The following is a 23,670-nucleotide window of genomic DNA, read 5'->3' on the forward strand; positions in this document are numbered from 1 at the left end:
AGAAAGTCTATTTAATTTCAGATCTTTAAGATTAGGTTCCGGAACACTGGTGAAAGAAGTTCCAATTAGGAAATGAGCAGGTGTTAAGGGAGTAAGATCATTTGGATCGCTAGATAAAGGTGTTAAAGGGCGTGAATTGACACAAGCTTCTATTTGTACTAATAAAGTGTACATTTCATTGAAAGTTAATGTTGTATTTTGAACTACTCGCTTAAGGTGGTATTTTACTAACCGCACTCCAGCTTCCCATAGCCCTCCGAAATTTGGTGAATGAGGGGGGATGAAACTCCAAGTGATCCCTTGTGTAGCTAAAGTTGACAGGACTTGGCTGTTGTGATCATCTGAACACCACAAATGTTTCAACTCTTGTAGTTCCTTGTCCGCACCAACAAATGTTTTAGCATTATCCGAGTAAATTTTGTATGGTTTCCCTCTGCGAGATAAAAACCGCCTTAAGGCAGCAAGGAACGAATTTGTCGTTAAATCCTCAACTAGTTCAAGGTGAATGGCCTTTGTAGTGAAACACACAAACAGAGAAACGTATGCTTTTGTAACCTTAGTCCTTTTGTTGTTGCTTGCATGTATATATACAGGTCCAAAATAATCTAATCCACAATAGGAGAATGGTCTTGAAGGTTGAACTCTGTTTTGAGGTAGTTGTCCCATTAGTTGATTGGTAGCCTTAGGTTTAGTCTTGAAGCATTTCAGGCATTTGTGAACCACACTTCTGACTAAACTTCTGCCATTTAATGGCCAATAAGTTTCTCGAAGGGAACTCAATAAAAGTTGTGGTCCTGCATGTAGTATTTGAACATGTAGATCTTCTGCAATTAACCGTGTTAGCCTATGTTTGTGATCAAGAATAATTGGATGTTTATTATCAACACTTAAAGTTGAATGTTTCAGTCGACCACCTACTCTGATCAGCCCTTGGTCATCAAGAAAAGGATTTAGCTGTAAGAGTTTGCTTGATTTATCAACAGAATTGTTTTCCTTCAATGTTTTCAGTTCATGGGAGAATGATTGAGATTGAGCTAGTTTTATAATAGAAAGTCTCGAATCATTTATTTCTGAACATGTAAGTGAACCTGTGAGACAATCCTTGGATTTTGTATTTTTATAAAACCTTAGACAATATGCTACAACTCGTACAAGTTTCTGCAATGATGAATACTTGCTAAATATATCATGACCATGAACATTTAAAGAGACGGCTGTTACAGTATTTGCCTTACGCAATTCTAAAAGTGAGTTGACACTTGTATCAAGTCGAAAGTTTGAGCCTTCCTTCCAAAATTGATGTTCTCCAGATAACCATTGTGGTCCATTCCACCAGAGAGATGACGATAAGAGGGGTTGAACCAAAGAGCCGCGAGATATTAGGTCTGCAGGATTTTCAGTGCCAACAACATGATTCCAATGGCTTATGTTTGTTAGGGATTGAATTGTTGAGATTCTGTTTGCAACAAATGTACTGTAATGAGACGATGGGGAATTGATCCAAGAAAGAACAACAGTAGAGCCAGAATAATAATAAACATTATTAGTATCAATGTTCAATGCTTTGATGAGAACTTGGGCTAATTGACTTAGTAGCAAAGCGCCACAAAGCTCCAATCTTGGAATTGAAGTCACCTTCAATGGAGCAACACGAGACTTTGATGAAATTAACGTCACATTTGTTTCTCCTTTTACATCTTGACACCTAAGATAAACACAAGCTCCATAAGCAGCCATGGATCCATCACAAAATCCATGAAGTTCTACAGTTGCAGGTTCATTGGATGACAATACATATCTGTTTATTGATAGTTTGTTCAAATTAGTTAATGATGCATGAAACTCAAGCCATCGATTATTCAAATGCGAGGGAATTTTGTCATTCCAATCTAAGTTTTCCTTCCACAGTTGTTGCATTATAAGTTTAGCTAAGAGAATGACAGGTCCAATTAATCCCAAAGGATCAAATATCTTGGCTATTTCCGACAGAACTTGGCGTTTTGTAATGTTTTGTGGTTGAGTATCTTGTGATAGTGAATATTTGAATACATCATGAGCGGTATCCCACATTAGACCCAGTGTTTTGACTATTGAGTTGTTTATGTCTAAATTGTGTTCAGGATGAGCTTCAATATCTGATTCAGGAACGTTCTTTAGTAAATCAACATGATTTGATGACCACTTTCTTAAATGAAAACCACCCTTGGATAGCAGTTCTATAAGATCACTTTGAAGACGTAGTGCTGATCCGATTGTATGTGCTCCACTTAGAACATCATCGACATAGAAATCACTGTGCAATGCTTTGCACGCGATTGGAAAAATTGAAACTTCATCTAGTGCAAGTTGTTGGAGTGTTCGGGTTGCTAGATATGGAGCGCTTTTGGTTCCATAAGTGACTGTCTTTAGTTGAAAGACCTTAATTGGTTCAGAAGTGTGTGATCTCCACAAAATGGATTGAAGGCTGTGTTGAGAGGGATCGATTTGTATCTGACGATACATTTTCTCAATGTCAGCTGTGAAGACGTATTTATGCATTCTGAATCGGGAAATAATAGAAAATAGTTCATCTTGTACTCTGGGGCCATTCATTGAAACATCATTAAGTGAAAGACCAGTTGAAGATTTGGCAGAAGCGTCAAACACAACACGTAATTTTGTTGTGGTAGATGATTCCTTAATAACAGCATGGTGTGGAATAAAATATGATTGTGATAAATTTTTATGAGGCATGCTAGCTGAACTGAGTTCCCCAATACATTGCATGTGACCTAGCCTTTCATATTCACTCATAAAATCCCTGTAGTCATTGTACAACTTAAAGTTTTTGGCAAGTCTGTTTTCAAGAGTAGCAAACCGTTTGAAAGCGATTTGTTTGTTATCACCTAGATCGGAAACAGTATCCTTTAAAGGAATCTTTACGACGTATCTACCGCTTGTGTCGCGCATGGTTGTAGATTCATAATGTTCTTCACAAAGAAGATCCTCCCCAGTTAAAGTGGATTGAGATTGATAATCTTCTAATTCCCAGAAACGTTGAATATTACTGTTTAACAAGTCTAGAGATGATACAAAGTATGTATGATTGTCGTCAGAAACGTGTTTTCTTACTTCTACATTCCCTGTGACTAACCATCCTAATTTAGTTTCCCTAAGAGATGGACCATTGACTGATAACTGTATTGTTTTGTCACCAAGAACGTCCCAAAACGCTTGAGCCCCTAGGATCATGTCTATTTTTGATGGGTTATAATAATAAGGATCTGCAAGAGCGACATCAGGGGGAATCTGAGTTGAATGATTGAATAAAACACTCCCTGGTAACTTTTCTGTAAGTTTGGGAAGAATTAGAAAGTCCATTTGTGTAGTGAATTCAGAATTTCTAGAATTGACTGTAACATTTACGACATGATTGACAGAAGTTGTATTACAATTAATGCCTGTTATTGAAACTGAAGCCTGTCTTTTGTTTACTTGTAATCGCTTACAGAGTGATTCTGAAATGAAGTTTGATTGTGATCCACAATCAAGTAATGCCTTACATGAAACAATCTTACCTCTAGGACTGATGACATCAACAATAGCTGTAGAAAGGATAGTCTGAGTTGGTCTGCTAGAGGATTGATCATTGGCTGATGCGCCTACAGAAATAACCTGTTTATTATCCCCAGTGAATAACTGTTTGTTATCTGAGTGTGGTTGACTGTTCTTACCACAACTGTCTTTAGGAATTGATACTGACTTAAGGCAAAGTAAAGTGTTGTGTCTTCTTCCACAAGATTTGCAAACACTCTTACTTTTACACTGATTAGTTTTGTGAAATTTCAGACAGTTGTTACACAAATTTAAGCTTCTTACCTTGTTTATTCTATCAGGTATTGCTAGGTTGTGAAATTGTTCACATTGAAATAAAAAATGTGAGGACTGGCACAGTTCACATTTAGGTTCTGAAGATGACAAGCATGGCTGTCGTGATGACCATGACTTGTTTTGAAACCCAGAAGCAGAAGTAGGTTTATGTTTGACAAAGTTAACATCATTATGTTTAGGCAGTGGAGCAACTAAAGGCTTACTGTTATTGTAATGAATAGAGTCAAGTATATGAAACCTATGATTTAAGAAACCATTTAGGTCTTGCATTGTTGGAAAGCTATTAGGCTTAAGATTATCTTGCCAATTCCTGAATGTGACAGGATCAAATTTGGAAGAAATCAAATGAATAAGTAGAGTATCCCATTTGTCAGTGGGTTCTCCAAGTGCATTCAATGCACGAATGTGCTTGTTGGAACTGTTGATCAGCTCTCTTAAAGATTGGACAGATTCTTTTTCTAACTTTGGTAGATTGAACAGAGAGTGAACATGTTTTTGAACTATTAATGTTTTGTTGTTATACCTCTCTTGAATGAGGTTCCAAGCTACTGCATAGTTAGTGGAAGTTAACTCCAAAGATGAAATTACGTCAAAAGCTTCCTTTTTCAAACAAGATTTAAGGTAGTGCAATTTTTCAACGTCTGTTAGAGATTCATTGTTATGGATCATCACCGAAAACATATCAGAAAACGGAAACCAATCGTCAAAAGATCCATCAAAGGATGGTAGATTTAATACCGGTAGGTTTAGTTTAGGCCCTGAAACCTTGTCTGAAGTTTTCATTTGAATTGAAGTATTCTGATTGTTCGTAGTGAATGATTTGGCCTTACCTATTATTTTGTAGTATGCCGATTCAAAGGTTTCCCTTTCTACCTGTTGGGCATCCTCGTCATCCTCCAGTTCGATCTCCTGTTGGATGAGGTCGAATTTGTCAAGAAGTGTCTCTGCCTTGGGAAGCCTGACGCATAGTTCGTTAAAAAATCCGGGAGAATCAATGGAATTTTCCAAGAAATGTTCAAATCTTGTTAATTGTGCCTTGATTGTGCTTCTTTTCTTTATTAATGCGTCCATTTTGTCTTGGAAAAGTGCTAGTTGCAAGCTCTGTAATTTTGTCAGTTTGTTGATTGAAAAATGAAAAAAAATACTTTACTGAAAATAATAAAAACTGTAATGAATCATACTGGATTAATATCCGGCTCGAAGGACCAAAATGTAAAGTGAAATTGAAATTAATTGTAAAATAAAAGATAGAAAATATCTAGTACATGTTTATTGAAAGTAGCAGTGGACTGTAATAATTATAAGTTTGTTTTTAAAATATGTAAAAACAAACAAAACATATGATTTGAATCACACATTGATAAATATAGTCTTTTTGAGAAATAATTGTATATAGGCTATGTAAATTATGTGTTTTTACACACCCATCATGGGCTGACGTCACTCAGATCGCAAACAGAAAATCACCCAATTGCTATATGAGTATATATTTTTTTTATTTGATTGTTATTGTTTTTATAACTTTTTCTAAAGAGTGAAATTTTGTAATGCAATCTGGGTGACGTCACCATATGGCGGGAATATCACTCCTGTGTTTTTTCCTTACACCATGGTTAGAGAGATAGAGTATCTATTAGGCTTATAGTTTATGGATGATCACTCTTCAGTTCTGAATTTATAATAGAACAATAGCTTTCACATATTACCCTCACTTAGCACAACAGCGACCCTTCTTTTGAACGAAGCAGTTCACAGTTGTACCGGAGAAGAAGTCGATCAGCGCACCAATCTGACTTCCCATTCGCTGCAATCTGCACAGGCCACTGTATAGTATAGTCAATGATAGTATTCAAAAAGTGTGTTAGTTATGATATTGTAGCTGGAAAGGAGTTCTGGAGCGTGTTCCTCTGTGCACAACAAGATCAATATTGCGGAGAAGTTCAGTGCAGTCAATAAGGGCATTAGTTTGAAAGGGGTAGCGGATTTTTATCCCCCTGGAATTTTACCCCCTGGGCGAATGCGACATCACAAACCAGGGGGTAAAATTCCGGCCGCGAACTTTTGAGTTTCACGACATCAGTTTGAAGGATTAAACGCAGAATTATAAACGTATATTTTCACGGTTGTGAATTTAATCAGAATACATCAAATTATAAAAACCTAGAGTGTACGGGCCGGAATTTTACCCCCTTCATGAGGTCAGCTCAAAATGTACGGCCCGGATTTTTACCCCCGGAATTTTACCCCCGGATTTTTACCCCCCAGAATTTTACCCCCTGGACAGATATATAAATAAGTGAGAATGGTTAATTATCTTCTTTCAGTTTTAATTTAATAGTAAACATTTTATTATTAAGTAGCCTGTCTTAATTTATTTGTAACATCAACTAATCGGACAGGTTTTTTATTTTAATTTTGAGATTCGAGTATCAGGATTCGATCTTTGAACCAACTGTTGGTTTATATGACGTATAAACAAACATCTGAATCCTGAAGGGTAATTGTTTTGAAGATTTCTTTAACGATTTATTATACAACCGTGGTAAAATAATGTTTTTGTTTTGTGTTATTGTACTGTACTACAGAAACGAAATACATTGTGTTTCACGGTGGTACGAAATCCTTTAAGAAATGTTCACTCAATTATCATTTAAATGAGCTACCTAACTTATTAACCAACAGTTGGCCCCAAAAACGCAAATCCTGAACATCAAAATTAAACAGCGAATTATGTTTACTTAATTGAGATTACAAAATAAATAAAGATAGGCTACTTAATAATAAAATTCTTACAATTAAATAAAAACAGAAAGGTAAATCATTCTTAATAATTTCTATATCCGGCCAGGGGGTAAAATTCCGAGGGGTAAAATCATGGGGGTAAAAATCCGGCCCGTACATCTTCAGTTATCTAAACGCTAGTTAGATGGACAGGGGATAAAATTCCGGTTTTTATTGCTAATCTAATTAATCACGCTCTGTCTATTTTCATTAGACTTCCAAATCCGCGGGGGTAAAATTCCGCCCGCGAACAAACTTTTGAGCGCTCAGGTTAACTTACGTCGTAGTGACGTCAGCTTTGCCCAGGGGGGTAAAATTCCGGCGACCCGTTTGAAAAGGAAATAGCATCAAAGGTCATACGTCTTACATTATGTATAGTGGTTCGATAAGAAGCTGCACCTCAAGCTTACGGATAGGTGCGTCCCGGTATCCGAAGCCTAGGTACAAGCATCCTAATGAAGCGTTCTTGTGTTCTTGCAAGCATCTGGTTATGACCAACTTGAACTTGATACGGAGACCATATAACAGACCCATATTCCAAGATGGGGCGAACCAACGACTTGCACAGGGACATGATGGGTAATTGGTGACTTGAAGTTCTTCGTCGTAGACCTGTATATAAATCCTGAGAGCTTAAACGGGCTATGATTTGGCGTCATAATGATGCCCAAGTCCTTCACTCTGTCTACTTTTGGGTAGAATAACGCGATTTAAACAGCAGTCAAAGCTGAGGTTTCTAGTCCCACGCTTGAAAGACATAACTTGACATTTTGCCGTGTTTAGATTCATGCCGTTATTCATGCACCAGTCACCAATGCTATTAAGGGATTTCTGAAGACTATCCTGATCTAACACAGAACGTACCTGCACAACAATTTTAAGTCATCAGCATCAGCAAACATAAAGTTGCGATGAATAATCTTGCCAATCTCATTTATTAACAGCTTAAAAAGAAACTAGGAATAGGAGCCAAATGTGAATCCTGTGGAACTCCAGATTTAAACAAGAAGAATGGCCCCGGTCCCAGACCCTAGTTCCATGAATAATGATGGGAGTGGAAAAAATCTAAAAAGTTTGAAGGAAGTCCTCAAACAAGTCAGTTTTTAGTCTTCTCAGCAGAACTATCAGGTTACTGCAATTAAAATATGTAGAGTTCCCTTGCCGTAAAGTATTCCATTTCTGTTATTTAACCTACGCTTCGATGACGACTGCAAAGCATGTGCATGATGTTTGCCGTAAGCTGTCCAATTGACCGGAACCAATATGTTTTCTTTCGTCTTTCTCTTACGAAAAAAATGAACGCCATATGGGCCATGGGCCATATGGCAATGATGAATAAAATGTGTGTTTTGTTGTGGTTGATCTTTCGATTTTGATTGTAATGTAATGAAAAGTTAAACGTCAATATTTCAATTCTAAAGAGCAATTCGATTCTTAAAATTAATAACAATTATGTTTAATGTAGAATCAGGTAAGTCATTTAATGTTGATTCAGGCATATAACACTCTGAATCATTTACTTACTCGTTCAGTGGCTCAGAGTACTGGTTGTGGTTGAATTGTTTCCCATTCTCGTCATTATTCATTAACCTCTTTTATCAATGAACGAATGAACTACTCAAGAGTTATGTACTTATAAGTTTGAAGTATTGGTCGTCTTTCGACTAACTGTTAGTAAATAGGTCTATACAAGCCACAGGCAATCAAATTAAATTCAGTAGGCCTACTTTAAATCTGCAGCCATGTCGAGAGTCTAGCCCACCAAAGCTTAGGCTAAAATGTCAATATAGACCACTTTGAAAGTTAAAATACACAAGTGACCAGTATTATTATGTTTTTGTCTTCTGTAGGCCTAATATGAAAATAGCCTACCTTAGCCATTTCCTAGTTAAGTTACTATTAAAGGCTTCACTTTAGTTTCCATCCTACATTTAACTAACTTACTTACCAGCTGATGAAACTGTTCTAAACTAAACCACCTTAACCAAACATGCAGTATATGTGAGTAAATAAATGTAGGACAGAAACTAAAGTGCAGCCCTATTAAGTTAATGTCCACTTTCTGTTAGAAAACGCTTAACTTAACTTGGGCTAAGTTATAAGGTCAATAACTTAGCCGGCAAAACTGTTAGGCTATCTGACATGATTCTGGCTGGTTTGTATTGAATACAAACTAGCTTAACTAACCATTAAAAGCCTCTTTCTGTGGTTGAGTCCAAATTTTACATGATTCATGGTTTGTTTATCATTAATTTCAATGAAACAGCCCTAGGCACTTAGATAGCGAGAGAAATAAATATTTTGAATCCAAGCCTAAATACCTATTTAATAAAAACCTAACCTAACTAACCAAACGATATATCGAATTAAAACATACATTAATTAAACATTTAAATAAACATTTGAATAATCAATATTACTCATTCTGTTGTTTGTGCCAACAGATATGGAAGTGTACCCTAGAAATGGGTGAGTTGAGGATAAATTTGTTCAAAATAGTTGCTTTTAACCTAAATATCATTACGGTATCTTTTAGCCTATCACATGAATTGGATGATTTAATAGGCCTAGTTTGTACTAAGTAGGCCTAGTCCACAATGTGCCCTGTATTAAGACCCGAGGCTAGTGGCCCCAATTTAACCGAGTTATTCTAGTCTGTCTAAATGATTTCAGATTTTGGTAGTGATATTTTTTGAAAACGAGATGGGCCTACAAGCAGCTGTACAAGCATTAAAGTGAGTATCCATGTACAATTTTTCTCTAACTCTCATCATTTGAAAGAATTTTTCATTAAGATAAGTTAAAATAATTTGATAATATCTATGCTTACAAGATAAAGTGTAATAATTTGAAGGAACTTCTCTTAACCCTTCCCTCAGAGCGTATATATACGGTGAATGCTATTCAGTTGCGAGCGTTGGACGTTTGTAATGCAACTCTTCAATCTGAATGTATCAAGTGTACGATGTATATATACGTCGAAACATGTTAACTTTATTTAAGTATGGTATTTTTAATTTGTTTCTTGGCTGTCAACAGTTAGGCCTACCTTAGGCCATTTAATCAATAGGCCTATTATTGTTGTGATAACTGTTTTTATTTTTTGTGGTAAATTTCTGATTGATGGGTTGGCATCACTGATCTCATAACATCTGTTGCTTACAAACCGGCCGCTAAGTCATCCTCATGTTATTGTTTCATGCAGACAGTCTGTTTACATGTTCTTGAGTGAATTAAATCTAGTAAGATAAAATTAGTGGAATTTTCAGTGCTTTAGAATGTGTTGTGTTGTTATTAAATGACGTTCAAGATTAAATTGTCCAAATCAATATTTTTATTTTATTATGGTTAGAAGTCTGTTTTGTCTTTTGGTAATAATAAAGACGTCATATTGTTCTTGTCAGTTAAAAAAAATTTTTCCTAAACAAAATTTACAAGCGTTAGGCCCCTAGATGTATACCGTGTGTCTCAAAAGTCACACCCTCCCCCCCTGTTTGCAGGCAGTTTCAAATCACAGGCTAAACCCTGTCCGAGGTGACGGGGCAAGGGTAGCGACCCTGCTTGACCTTCTTTGCTAGGCACTCCCTTCAAAATAACAGCTCTGTTAGTTATCTCCCGGCCACGACACTTTCCAAATTGTAATAAACTTAAAGCTTATTATCTAATATATAAAATTCTCGTGTCACAGTGTTTGTCTGCAAACTCCTCCGGAACGACTTCACCGATCGTTATGAAATTTGGTGTGTAAATTCTGTAGGTATGCGAATCGGACGTAAACTATTTCCCGTTTCGAAATTCTTAAAAGGGCTCCGCCCCAGTGGCTCTGGAGTTTCCCATGTTAACCTTATGAGAAATGGAATTAATGAATCTTAACAGCTGTTTCAATTAAGCAAGTTGGTTCTGTTCTATGATGTTCAATAGCATTAAAGTTACAAGGATTACCAACAGGGTGCAGCACTATTATTTCTTTTACATTTATGACAACAGCTCATTTTCAACCAAAAGGTGAGTGAGCGTAGCGAACGAACTTCAACCTGGAGGCGAGTGAGCGTAGCGAACGAGCTAACCTGAAGGCAAGTGAGCGCAGCGAACGAGCTCCAACCTAAAGGTGAGTGAGCGTAGCGAACGAGCTCCAACCCAAAGGTGAGTGAGCGTAGCGAACGAACTTCAACCAGGACGTGATTGAGCGATGCGAACGAGATCATCTTGAAAATTAAACGTAACGGTACTTTCTTTCCATCGGTCTGTCTTAGGGGAAACCTATAACTTAGGCGATACGAAGTTCGCCGGGTCAGCTAGTATACTTATAAGAGAAGCACTAAAGGTAGTTTGTGTGTTATTAATTATTTTTGGTATAAAAAAGTAATTTATTACCTACCCGAAAAAGGGTTCGATCAGATGAATATAAGGTAGGCCTAGAAATGATTTTGTTTTATAATGAGTCAAGAGAAATGTACATGAGGCTGAACGTTTTATTAAACAATGCACATTCAGATAGGCCAACTGACAGAACATACATTCGTCATATGCAATTAAAAAATGTTCAACCACACTTAGTATCAAAGATGCCCCAAGATCAGCCCTTCCGTCAGGTAATAAGTTATGCAAGTTGACGATTCAACCAATTTTGCAGCCTACCCACGTCCCTCATCGGACTCTTTGTTCAACTGCATATGAATTAGGAATTTCAAAAGATTCTGTTCATCGCATATTAAAACGACTTATCATCCTTATAAAGTTCAACTTCACAAGGAAATAAATTAGGACGATCCTGGCGGAAGAATTCAATTTTGTGAGACCATATTGCAAAACAGTGGATTGAGGAAAATGTTAATTTGATTTTTCTGCTATGCTTTAGTGACGAAGCTTCATTTTCGTTACATGGGACGGTTAATCGTCACGAGAACCATTACTGGACAAATGTAGGCCTTATTCCACACTGGGTAATTGAAGCCCACACACAACAGCCACAAAGAATTAATGTTTGGCCCGGGATTTAAGGGAACTCTTTTGTTAGTCCTTTTTATTGATGGCAAATTAAATTAATACAAATACTTGGAATTATTACAAAATTACATTATCCCAGCTACACCAAAAACATCCTTTATTGACTATATAACGATTCCCTGAATATTATAATTTTATCTATATTAATAACAAAAATAACAGGGGGTGGGACTTTTAAGACACACGGTATATCAATGTATCAATGCATTCCCTAGTGAGAGTTGGACGTATATACAGTTATGATCATAAATAAAACTTGTAAAAAAAATATTTTTGATAAAATGGGTGTCTTGTAATAAATTTTAAACATCAGATAGAAGTGGAAAAAACATCAAAATTTTAAAATAAATATTTTTACCCCAACCAAATTATTGATCACCTAGAGTCGGGACCACGTAAGTTTGCAGTTGAGGGAGGAGCCTATTTACCATATGGTGTAGAATGAACCAATGAGAACCGTTCGGTGTTGCCAAATCTAATAATACCAGCTGAGTTGAAAATAATGCTTAGTATATTTTAATTAGTGTTGTCAACGGGTGATGTGGCAACGTCACACTAGCCTTGTCTTGTGATTGGCTGCCACCAACTGCAAACTTACGTGGTCCCGACTCTAATGTGTAGAGCATTGTCCTGCAGCCACCGTTTAAGGAGGGTTAAAAGACAACAATGTCTCATTTTTGCTACCACTTACTAATTTTGAAGGGATAAAAAATATTTTGCATTATAAAACTGTTCTGATATTCTACCTTGACTTGGCTGGAATCAAGTTTTGGTTTATTTATTAATTATTTTACATATTCTTTATATTTATTTTTTCTAAGCTTTTTCACTGTAATTTTCTTTTTATGTTAAAATGTAGTTTTATGGTAGGCTGCTATGCATGTGTCAAAACAGTTTATGAATTGTTTGATGTAAGATACACAGCCTATTTTAGTAAATCTTTTAGCAAGCTTTGAATAATCTTATTTGTAATCGATTTTCGATTGATTGATCAAAAAGTGATAGGCCTACATAGTTGTTGGTAATGTTCATATGTTAAATAACATAGCCTATGTTCTTTAATTGTATTGTTTTTGTTGTTTATTTATGTTTTGATTCTGTTTTGTCTTGAATTGTGATGAAGAAAGTTTTATGATATTAAAGTACAATATTAAATTAGTTTTATGAAAACTGTGTTACTTTATATAAGTAAAGTTATCAACACGGTGTCAGGTATGCAACTTTGAGAATATGAATAATATACAACCTCCTGAACCATTTGATTTTACTGAAAAACGTGATGCAACAGAAAACTGGAAGTTATTCAAATGCCAATGGAAGAATTATGTTACTTTGGCAGAAGCTTTCAGCTCAAAGTCAACAAACTTGTCGAATAAGAAGATTCGGCTTGCGCTATTCCTTTCAGTAATAGGAGGTAAGGCTGTAAGATTAATAAACAAGCTATGCAATAAACCATCTGATGTGGATGAAATTATCTCAAGACTGGATGAATATTTTCAGGAAGCAAAGAATGTTACTTACGAACGATACAATTTCAATAGTGCCAAACAAGATGCTCAAGAATCTTGCAAGGATTACATTAACCGACTTCATGAACTTGTTGGTAAATGTGATTTTGAAGCCTTGGCTAATCTTTCAAAAAAGGAGATTGAGGAGCAGCTGATATGCGATCGTTTGGTCGCTGGGATTGCTAATGTTCAGTTACGGAAACGGTTATTGACTAAATCAGATTTGAGCCTAAACAAAGCCACACAGTTGTGTATTGCTGATGAGCACTCAGAGAGCTTAGCATTGAAAATTAATTCTAGGAACACAGAAGAAGGTTTAGAGGAGAATAAAGACAATAGTTTTAGAGTTGAAAAAGACACTAACATGCGGACTTGCAAATTTTGTGGCAAGAATCATATTTGGGGTGCCAAGAACTGTGCTGCATATGGAAAAGTATGTAGTAAGTGTAAACAAAAGAATCATTTTGCAAATGTGTGCAAGCAAAATATACGCAAGGTTTGTCATGTTGAAGCGGCTAGTAGACCTAAGGATGACACATCCGCATATGAAGATCGTTCGAACTCGGATGATGACATATACCATGTCAAAGAAGAAATACCGAAGAAACGCTTATTCATTGATCTCCCACTCTGCATGAAAGACAGTGAACCTTTTATCAAATGCCAACTAGACAGTGGATCATCATGCAACGTCATTGGCTACGAGACGCTAAAGAAGTTAGTGGGAATCCCAAGATTGAAGGAGAGCAGTACAAGACTTACTTTCTATGGCGGTGAATCTCAGTTTTCCCTTGGAAAAGTCCAGTTGAATGTTAAGTGGAAAAATAAGAAACACAAATTGATTTTTGAGGTCATCGAGACACCTCACAATCCACTACTTGGTGCGCAAGATTGTATTAACCTTGGTTTGATTTCATTTGATGAATTGGTCTATCAAATCCAAAGTTGTAAAGTCTCCGAGAAAATGCTATCTTCTTTTCCAGATATTGGAAATGGTTTAGGGTGTTTTGAAGGACACTGTGAATTTAAGCTAGATACATCAGTACGTCCGATTGTCGTTCCTCCACAGCGATATCCTGTGGCTCTAAAGAAAGAGATACAAGATGAAATAAAACGTTTGGAAGATCTGCAAGTGATAAAAAAAGTGACAGAGCCTACCGATTGGGTTAGTGCCATGGTAGTTGTGAAGAAACCAAACAAATTACGAATATGCATTGATCCTCATCAACTCAATAAAGCAATAAAACGCCCGAACTACCAAGCACTGACTATCGAAGAGATTGCTCCCCAGTTGAGTAAAGCCAAAATATTCAGCAAACTAGATCTCAAAGACGGATTTTGGCATGTCAAATTGACAGAAGATTCTAGTAAATTAACAACATTTTGGACACCGTATGGAAGATACCCATGGTTAAGGCTACCTTTTGGTATATGTTCCGCTCCAGAAGATTTCCAGGGGCGTGTGAATGAACAGTTTGAAGATCTGGAAGGGGTCATAGTAATAGCAGATGATGTTGTTGTGTTTGGCAGTGGAGATACTGAAGAAGAAGCTCGCATTGACCATAACAATAATTTAAAATCACTACTTCAAAGGGCTCATGAGAAAAATGTTAAGTTTAACTTATCAAAATGTATGATTGGTATGAAGGAAATTAAATATATGGGTCATGTAGTTAGTGCAGATGGATTGAAGCCTGACCCCGAAAAGATTTCAACAATAAGAAATATGAAAGCACGACAAAACAAAGAAGAACTGCAAAGATTTCTAGGATTCGTGAATTATTTGGGAAAATTTGTTCCTAAACTCTCAGATGTATCAGCACCATTACGATCACTGTTGAAGGAAGGTAATTTGTGGATATGGGAAAAAACTCATGATGAAACATTTAAAAAGCTAGTCCATTTGGTAACATCATCTCCAACCTTAAAATACTTTGACATAGAAAAGCCAGCAACTGTGCAGTGTGATGCTAGCCAATTTGGATTGGGAGCTTCCCTGATGCAAGATGGTAAGCCAGTGGCATACATTTCCAGGACTCTTAGTAAGGCAGAATCGTCATATGCACAAATTGAAAAAGAATGCTTGGCAGTAGTTTATGCTCTTGAACGATTTGAACAGTAATTGTTTGGAAAACATGATATAACAGTTGAAACTGATCATAAACCATTAGAGACCATCTTCAAAAAACCATTGAATTCGGCCCCAAAGCGGTTGCAGCGAATGCTTCTCAGACTGCAAAGATTTAATTTCAATATAATATATAGACCAGGAAGAACAATGTTCATCGCAGACTTTTTGTCTCGAACACCCATTACAGGAGATAAATCACATGAAGATAAAAGTATTCAAATCTTTTCAACAGACAGTCTAAAGTGTTTTGAAAACTCCAGTTCAAGAATGTACTTAAACGTGACAGACGAAAGACTAGACCTGATTAAGAATATCAACAAATCAGATCCAACTATGAAAAGACTAATTAACACGATTTACAATTGGTGGCCTATAAGTAGCAAGCAACTATCCGAGGATCTCAGACAATATTGGCCATTTCGTGATGAACTAAGTGTGGAGGATGGGATCGTTCTCAAAGGAGAAAGAATTGTGATTCCAGTTTCATTACGAAAAGAATTAATTCACATAATACATTCCTCTCATCAGGGATCAGATGCATGTATCAGACGTGCACGAGATGTGTTTTTCTGGCCCTGTTTGAGTAGAGACATAAAAAATGATATAAGTTCCTGCAAGATATGCAAAATGTATGCACCAGACCAACGAAGAGAACCTTTGATACTTGAGAAAACTCCGGAGAGACCCTGGCAAAAAGTAGCCATTGATTTTGCCCAGGAAGGTTCGATTCACTATTTGATTGTCTGTGACTATTTTTCGTCATTTTTTGAAGTGAAAAAGGTAACAAAATGCACAAGTGAAACCCTGATAACATTTTGCAAAGAACTGTTTGCAAGGTATGGAATACCAGAGGTGGTTGTTTCAGACAGTGGAACGCCCCTCATGGCTCAAAATTTTCACGGTTTTGCTAAAAATTGGAATTTTAAGATAGTTCTATCCCCACCGTACCATCACCAAGCAAACGGTAAAGCAGAGTCGGCAGTAAAAGTTTTCAAGAATCTTTTGAAGAAATCGCGTCAAGATGGAGTGGACTTCCAACAAGCGTTATTAGAACTTAGGAACACCCCATTGCAAGGAATTGGCTTTAGCCCCGCTCAACTCCTCATGAACCGAAGAAAACAAAAAAGCAAACTGCCAATAAATAAGAGCTTACTGAAGCCACAAGTTCCAAAAAATGTTCAGAATCTATGGGAACGTAAAAAGAGACAGTACAAAAGTCAGTATGACCATGGAACCACAGAGCTGCCTCCATTATCGATTGGCCAAAGCGTGTGGGAAGAACGCGACTGAAAGAACTGAAGAATGCGACATGGCTTGAGGGTAAAGTTGTTCAAAAGGAAGGGAGGAGAAAGTACATTGTGCGCGTAGAAGGAAAAGACTACATTCGAAATAGACAATATTTAAGAACTTAAAAACATTTTGGAAAAAGGAAGATGTTGGTAATGTTCATATGTTAAATAACATATGTTCTTTAATTGTATTGTTTTTGTTGTTTATTTATGTTTTGATTCTGTTTTGTCTTGAATTGTGATGAAGAAAGTTTTATGATATTAAAGTACAATATTAAATTAGTTTTATGAACTGTGTTACTTTATATAAGTAAAGTTATCAACAATAGTAGAATCAGAATCAGAATCAAAATACTTTATTCTTGAACATAGAGTACAGCATAGGCGTCAAACATTACAGAGATTTTATTATAAAATAGCATAAAGTTGTTGGGCTTTGAGGCGCTGTCAGTAGTGATGGTTATTACTATGAGGGTTGTTTAGTCCTCACTGGAACATCAGTGAAGTTCTCCAGTTCATGACCTCCTCAAATGTGTAGAATGGTCTCTCCACAAGCCTCACATAGTTATAAAAAAAAAAAAAACACTAACCTATGTGTGTTTTAGAAAAGCTGATCGACTGAAAGAGAAGGTCATAAATTGTGAAGACATACTAAACGACAACGAAGCTTGGCTTTGTCAGCAGCAGTTGCAGGTAGGTACCAAAATAATTTATTTTCAAACACTGAAAAGTTGGTTGTTATTTTACTTAACCTATCTAGAAACTAAAACCTCATCTATGTTTTTTGGCCTCATCAACACTACCATTCTTCGATCTTGCTTCTAGTTGATTATAGCTTGCATTCTGTGAGGTCTTTTATAATTTGGTCCTTTCAGAACAGTATTTTAGTCTTTCTCAAGATAAACTTATTTCATCTTTCAAGACCTTGTAAAGACTTGTAATCTGCATTTATCGTTATCCTAGTAGTGTTGTCTAATTTCAGTCAGCATCTTAATAAAACATTACTTGGTACTTTTAAGTTGTTATTCATATCTAAGTTGTTCATATGTTGGCCTATGACAGTCAATTCTGTGCTTTTTATATATGGCCTTACTTTTATTTTGCTGAGGTTAATTAAGAACAAAATCATCATCAGTACTCATTTATTAAGTTTGCCATTTTTTATGGTTAGCAAAAATGTAGCCTATGACTGTTTTCCAGGAAATTTATCAACAAGTGCTCATTCTAGACTTAGAATATGCTTTGGACAAAAAAGTTGAACAAGACCTGTGGAGTCATGGATTCAAGAAGTATATTGCAACTTTACAAGCTCTCGCTAAGGACAAAAAGGTAATGAACTGCATAAAGCCATTTATTTGGTTACTTTACAAATATTTTATTAGGAATAGTATAGAACCACAATCAATAATTACAGGATTTTCACAAACAGGAAAACCCTGCTAATATGGCATCCAATAATGAGATTCAATAATCTGGCATTATTTGAAGTTGTTCTAAAGTGAATAAGCTCCCAGGCGCGTTCAGGCTTGTGCGTTAAGAGTTTGCTGGCAAGTGTCTCAGTTCTAGCCTGCTCGGTAAAAATGGTGTGATACATATTTTTTTTAATTCTCTAATTATTTTATTGGTAAATGCCAAACGGCTATTATAAGATGACACACAGTAATTAGTACTGCCTGGTACTGCCAAAGTCCAAAATACTTTGTCCAGCGCCAAGTGTGTTAAAAAGACTGTAAAGGGAAGATATCTAAAACGATTGAATGTAGTAAAACTAAAAATATTGTTTTGCAAATGTGTTTAAAATGAAAAACTGTTCCTCCTCTGCGCGTATGTTACATTTTGTTATTTGGGCAGTAAAAAGTGTTTCGTAGGCAATCAATACCCTCCACCCTCTAAAAAAACCTATTTATTAAAAAAAATCACATCTTGCAAAAATTTGGTCCGAGAAATTTTTTGGGACAGAAATTGGTCAGGGAAATCAAATAAGAAAATGTTGGAATCCTGAACTGTGTCATACATGTAGGCTCTAATGCCTATATTATAATTAGTGTGTAAACAAGATAAATGCCTAAGTGAATGGCCAGCGATGCAGATATTCTGATGCATTATCTTGAGCAAGCACGAGTCATAAGATAACAAGACTGTTAGTGCAAGTGAATTGTCTAGCTTATTGTGCTTTACTAATATCTTTAACACTTGAAAGTCCCTTAGTCGTAGGTGACTAAATGTGAGTATATTTAAAATATATATATTTTTTTAGCTGCAGATTCTTGCTTTGTTATTCGGTTGTTTGGTAAATAATTCACATAATTAAATAGGCCTAGGCCTATTTAAATTTCTAAATGAATATAAAAATAGCCTAGTAAGAGACTGATATTTACTTTTAGCAACACAGATTTGTTTCAAATGTCATACTTAAACTCTTGAACTACCTGGAGTGCAAAAAGGTGTTGAACTCTCAAACTTGGGTTTTCTTGACAGAACCAAAAGCGTCGTGAGTCCCAAGCACTGCTGACGTCCTGCCTGGACACAGCCAGCGGGTTCTACCTGGCGCTACTACAAGAGCTGTGCACCACGTTTGACCTGGACTTGCCTTTCCGGCGCAAGGACGTGACCCCTGGTGTGTGCAGACGACCCGGCGCCAAGCCACAGTCTCAGCCGCATCGCAACTCCTGCTACTACATCTGTCAGCACTGTCTGGTGCATCTGGGGGACATTGCTAGGTACAGGAATAACAGTCGACAGGCCGAGGTCTTCTACAGGTAGGTAGTGATTGTACTTCTGTGACAGTCTTTAGTAATCACCTAGTGTTATTATTTTAGCTTGATTTGTAAAAAAAGCCGGCTGGGTTATTGAGGAGTCTTTTTGGGAAGAAATAGATTTCAACTAGCTTACCTAAAAAACTTAAAGTTAAGATGGGCTTAAAGATAGACAATACAATCGAGGGCATTGATGAGAAATTACTATTTTTCTTTTATACTAGGTTAGACTTGATTTTCAAGGAAAAATCATTGACTTTTGGACACTAAATGAGACAACCCATCTATATGGACCAGATGACAATTTATAGCTTAAAAAAGAACATAGGTAGTAGAATTTGCTACATATTTTGTCCTGTGATATAACTGATGAGACGTAAACTATGCTAAAATAAGTTGTCCTTTAAGATTGTCGTTATTAAAAATTAAAAGCGTATTTGACAGAAATCTGTAATTTTCATCAACACACTTTGTTGGTGGCTCCGTTGAGATTTTAATTTCGATAATATTTAAGGCCTAATTTGAATTTCATTGACTCTATAAAATAAAAACATTCATTTCAATTATTAAACTGGCAACAACTTTAATAAGTATATTATGGAATTTTTAGTTCTATCCATAGTCAAAGATAATATCTCCATTAAGCTTTTAAGGAAAGGATGGATTTCAATTAACATATGCCAATGGGCTCTTATAGATAGACTAAACAAAAGCAGATTGATGAGAAATAACATATAATTTCTCCTCAATACATTTTAGGCTTTGATTTGAAGGACAATGCAAGTCATGTTTTAAAGGATTTTTAGGAAAGGAAGAGTTTATCCAGCTTAACTAAAAAACCAGCTTCCGGGTGTTTTAGGCCGCATCCACATGAGGAGAGTTAGTAGGCAGGCAGGTTACCTGCCTCCGGTACATTGATTGAGGCAAGCAGGTTACCTGCCTCCGGTACATTGACTGAGGCAGGCGTCCTGCTCCTGCCTGCCTAACTTGCCTCGTGTAAACACGTCTTTAGAGATAAGGCTTACACTATAAATATACGAAACAACACTGATATTCTGTTTAGGCGCATCATTTTTCTCTAAAAGGTTAAATCTACATTGTCAAATCATATTTTGGAAGTTTATAAGCTATGTTGATTGCTGACTACGTGATCCGGCCATTCATATGATACAGCATTTTACTCAATGTTTACACTTCCCAAAGCTAATCCCAAGTGTCATCTTCAAATCAGAAGAAATGTATGAGCATTTCACAGATTGAACAGATTGAAAGTGGTTGCATACATTAAAACATACACATTGACTCGGCAAGCATTTTGTGTGATTATAACTATATGTTGATGGACAGACATGCAGTACAGTTGAGTCCGACTAGTGGTCAACCATACAACCAGTTGGCACTACTGGAGGCTAGCCGCGGAGACAGACTCAGCACAGTGTTCCACTACATGCGCAGCATTGCTGTCAGACACATGTTCCCTGCGGCCTCGTCCAACCTGGCTCTCACACTGGAGAAATGCGCCACACATCAGTGAGTTCCTGACATCTGTGGATAAGGGACATACTATTCTGAAACATCTTATTTTGTTACATTTTAAGGATTTTATGTCAGTTGTGTAATAAAAGTCTAACGACATGATGATTCAGGAAGAATTTCCATAGTTAAACTAGAGATGTGTCTGTATTTTTCAAGGTGGGTACCGGCCTTCATTTCTTGCCCTGATACACACTTCATTAACCAGTATTCTTAGTACATAACTAAGTAGTACTACTTCTTCAAAAGTCAAGTTTCTAACATTTTTCAAGATGCATTCATGTGGGAAAAAATATTGTCCAAGTCCAAATAGGTGTCCAATTTTTAAATTTTTATTTAAGAACAAATTTATGATTGCAATTCAAACAATTAGGACCAAGTAATTTCAAAAGTAAGAATTGGAAAATTTTGAAATGAGATTTTAAATTTGAATAATCACAACCAATAGTTTATGGTCAAGCATCCATTTAAATGGTGTTCCATAGGTTCTCTTCCCTTCTCATTGTGTGATGCAAGTAAATTTTTGCAAGGAATAGAAATGTAATTGTGATAAACAAAGACGATGTTTCCATGATAGCTGGGGATTGTACTTTGCTGCGATTGACTTAGGCGTCCCTGAGATCACAACGAATTCTGACTGATTTTGCTGCGATCACTGTTGTAATGTTTTTGCAGTAATAAATTTTGGTTTAGGCACTTGACTAATGTGATTAAATAAACAATAAAAGAAAGTTGAAAGATTTATAAATCAGTTCTCCCTCTTCTGATTACTGCACCCACAATTCTCTTGATACTGGAGCACAAGACGTGTTGTTGGTACTAATAACTGGTACCAACATTTTAACGATGGTTCTTAGTTCTTGGTACCAGTACTCCTTGGAACCGTTGGTACAATGAATCACTTTAAGTACTGACACATTACTTTTTAAAACTAGCAGTTGATTATTACCTTTGTTGTTTTTTAGGTGGAATAAAGACACAGTGGCTACAAAACTGACCACAGTAGAATATCTATCGCTGTACCTGAAGCTGCACGCCTTCTTCCACTCCTGTCGGGAACTGGAGGTTTGCGGATCTTACGTTAAGACACTCACTGACACTCTTACACCTCATATTGCCACTCAGAGCTTCAACTCATGGAAACTTGTCCAGGTTTGGGTTGTTCTGTCATTTCAATATTTCAATAAAAGCTATTTACTATTGAGGTTTTTTGGACTAGGAATAGAATAAAGAGTTTAACAGATTGAGTGGGGACGACCAACAAAAACGTGACAAACCCGGTTCTGTTCCTGTTTTTAGACCAATTCTTGCCTCATATTTTTCTTGGTGTGCGTTTTTTCTCATCTTCCAAACAAACAAAACTTCCACAAATAACCACGACAGCGTTAGCATCCACTTCGCACACACTGACACAACTAGACCGTCACAGTGCTGTGAGGCAAGAGTAGGCTAATGTGCTGCGACAGCGAGCTTGTTTGATTGTCTGTGTGCAAAGCTGAGCATGTTCAATCATTTTTAGGCTTTACAATGTCTCATAAAAAAAAAATAATTAAAGAAATAAAATTATTAGCATTTGTCCACAGATGTTTACCATCAATGTGTTTGCGTACTATCACCCCTGCAGAGACGGGGAGACAGCCGGTGAGTTGACTCAGGATGAAGTGAAGATGCGTAGTTACGTTGTCGACTTGATAGCGGGCTCGCTCAACGCTTACTTGCTGCCTGTCTACACACTCAAACAGGACGAGACGCTACTTGACTACTTTGCTCTGCCAGTCAGTAAGTTGCTTTGCCTTCATCTCTTGTTAAGAAAATGTTGTTACCTCTTTTACCAATGTAACTAATAATCACTACCGGTACCCATAACTTCTAAGACAGGTTATGTTTTCGTTTATAACCTCTCATTGCTGCTGACAGAGATGCAACGAGTGACAACGACTCATTGTACCAATCACTAAATGCACCAATCTTTAACAATTAAATTGGTAAACAGCTGATTAGTTGAAGTTCTAAGTATTACAATTTTACTACTTCTCTCTTAATCCCTGAACCTGATTGGTCCGTTACCCGCGTTGTTAAGTAAAACTATGCTGTTATGTAAGTAAACAACGCTGTTATGTGAAACTAATTTTAAGAACTGAACTGAAACGGCGACTTTAAAAAACAGTCGTAGGTAAAAATTCTAAAATATTTAGTTTTGAAATCTACATGCATTTAAACTTTTTGAGTTGTCGTGTTGTGATGATTCATAACTGTTCTATGTTTTACAGTAAAGTTGACACTGGAGTGGGTGAGACTACAGCCTCATGTGTTGACAGAGGAAGGATTCAGCAAGAGACTACAGATCTGGCCCAGTCTCAGTAGACTGCTCAATGTGCTGCACTCGTCTCTCACGGGCTTTTCCGCTGAATCTTGTAAGCTTTTACATTTAGGATTAAGTAATCTGTTGTATTTTATAACTTAAAAATATGGTTAGGAGTTCCTATTATGGGGCCTATTGTTTTACTCAAGTAGAATAAATTTCTATTGTTAATGAGAAGTAAAATATTCCAGTAAATGGGTTGAAGCCAATCTTGAAATATCCTAATTGAAATTCGGCTAATTTACTAGATCCAGGGATTGAATCCAGATATCTATATTTAGTTTAACTCTCCATTTTTCCATGTTATCACAACCTGTTCATTCAGGAAATTTGATAGCATCGGAATAGGAATGTTCAAGTCTTCAAATGCATGAGAAACTCATGGATGTTGCTGTATTTGCATTTGTATACTGGCACACTCGTGGCACAATGG

The 23,670-nt window shown here is 36.5% G+C and overlaps 1 protein-coding gene across 1 annotated transcript in view; it reads left to right on the forward strand.

The window, feature by feature from the left end:
- Positions 1-7,992: 7,992 nt before the first annotated feature.
- The window catches only part of LOC128992059 (nonsense-mediated mRNA decay factor SMG7-like), a 31,653-nt gene continuing 15,975 nt past the window's right edge, over positions 7,993-23,670 (forward strand). The window contains exons 1-9 of the mRNA XM_054415442.1: positions 7,993-8,122; positions 9,325-9,386; positions 17,192-17,279; positions 17,787-17,915; positions 19,065-19,345; positions 20,690-20,872; positions 21,841-22,027; positions 22,459-22,654; positions 23,146-23,289. Coding sequence (XP_054271417.1) covers positions 9,355-9,386; positions 17,192-17,279; positions 17,787-17,915; positions 19,065-19,345; positions 20,690-20,872; positions 21,841-22,027; positions 22,459-22,654; positions 23,146-23,289 — 1,240 coding nt within the window. The 5' untranslated portion in view covers positions 7,993-8,122; positions 9,325-9,354. The remainder of the gene's footprint in view (positions 8,123-9,324; positions 9,387-17,191; positions 17,280-17,786; positions 17,916-19,064; positions 19,346-20,689; positions 20,873-21,840; positions 22,028-22,458; positions 22,655-23,145; positions 23,290-23,670) is intronic.

The sequence above is a fragment of the Macrosteles quadrilineatus genome, unplaced genomic scaffold, assembly GCF_028750875.1.
Source record: "Macrosteles quadrilineatus isolate MER2022 unplaced genomic scaffold, UCM_ALF_1.0 Scaffold_4__1_contigs__length_99947679, whole genome shotgun sequence".
In the NCBI taxonomy this organism is placed as follows: Eukaryota; Metazoa; Arthropoda; class Insecta; order Hemiptera; family Cicadellidae; genus Macrosteles; species Macrosteles quadrilineatus.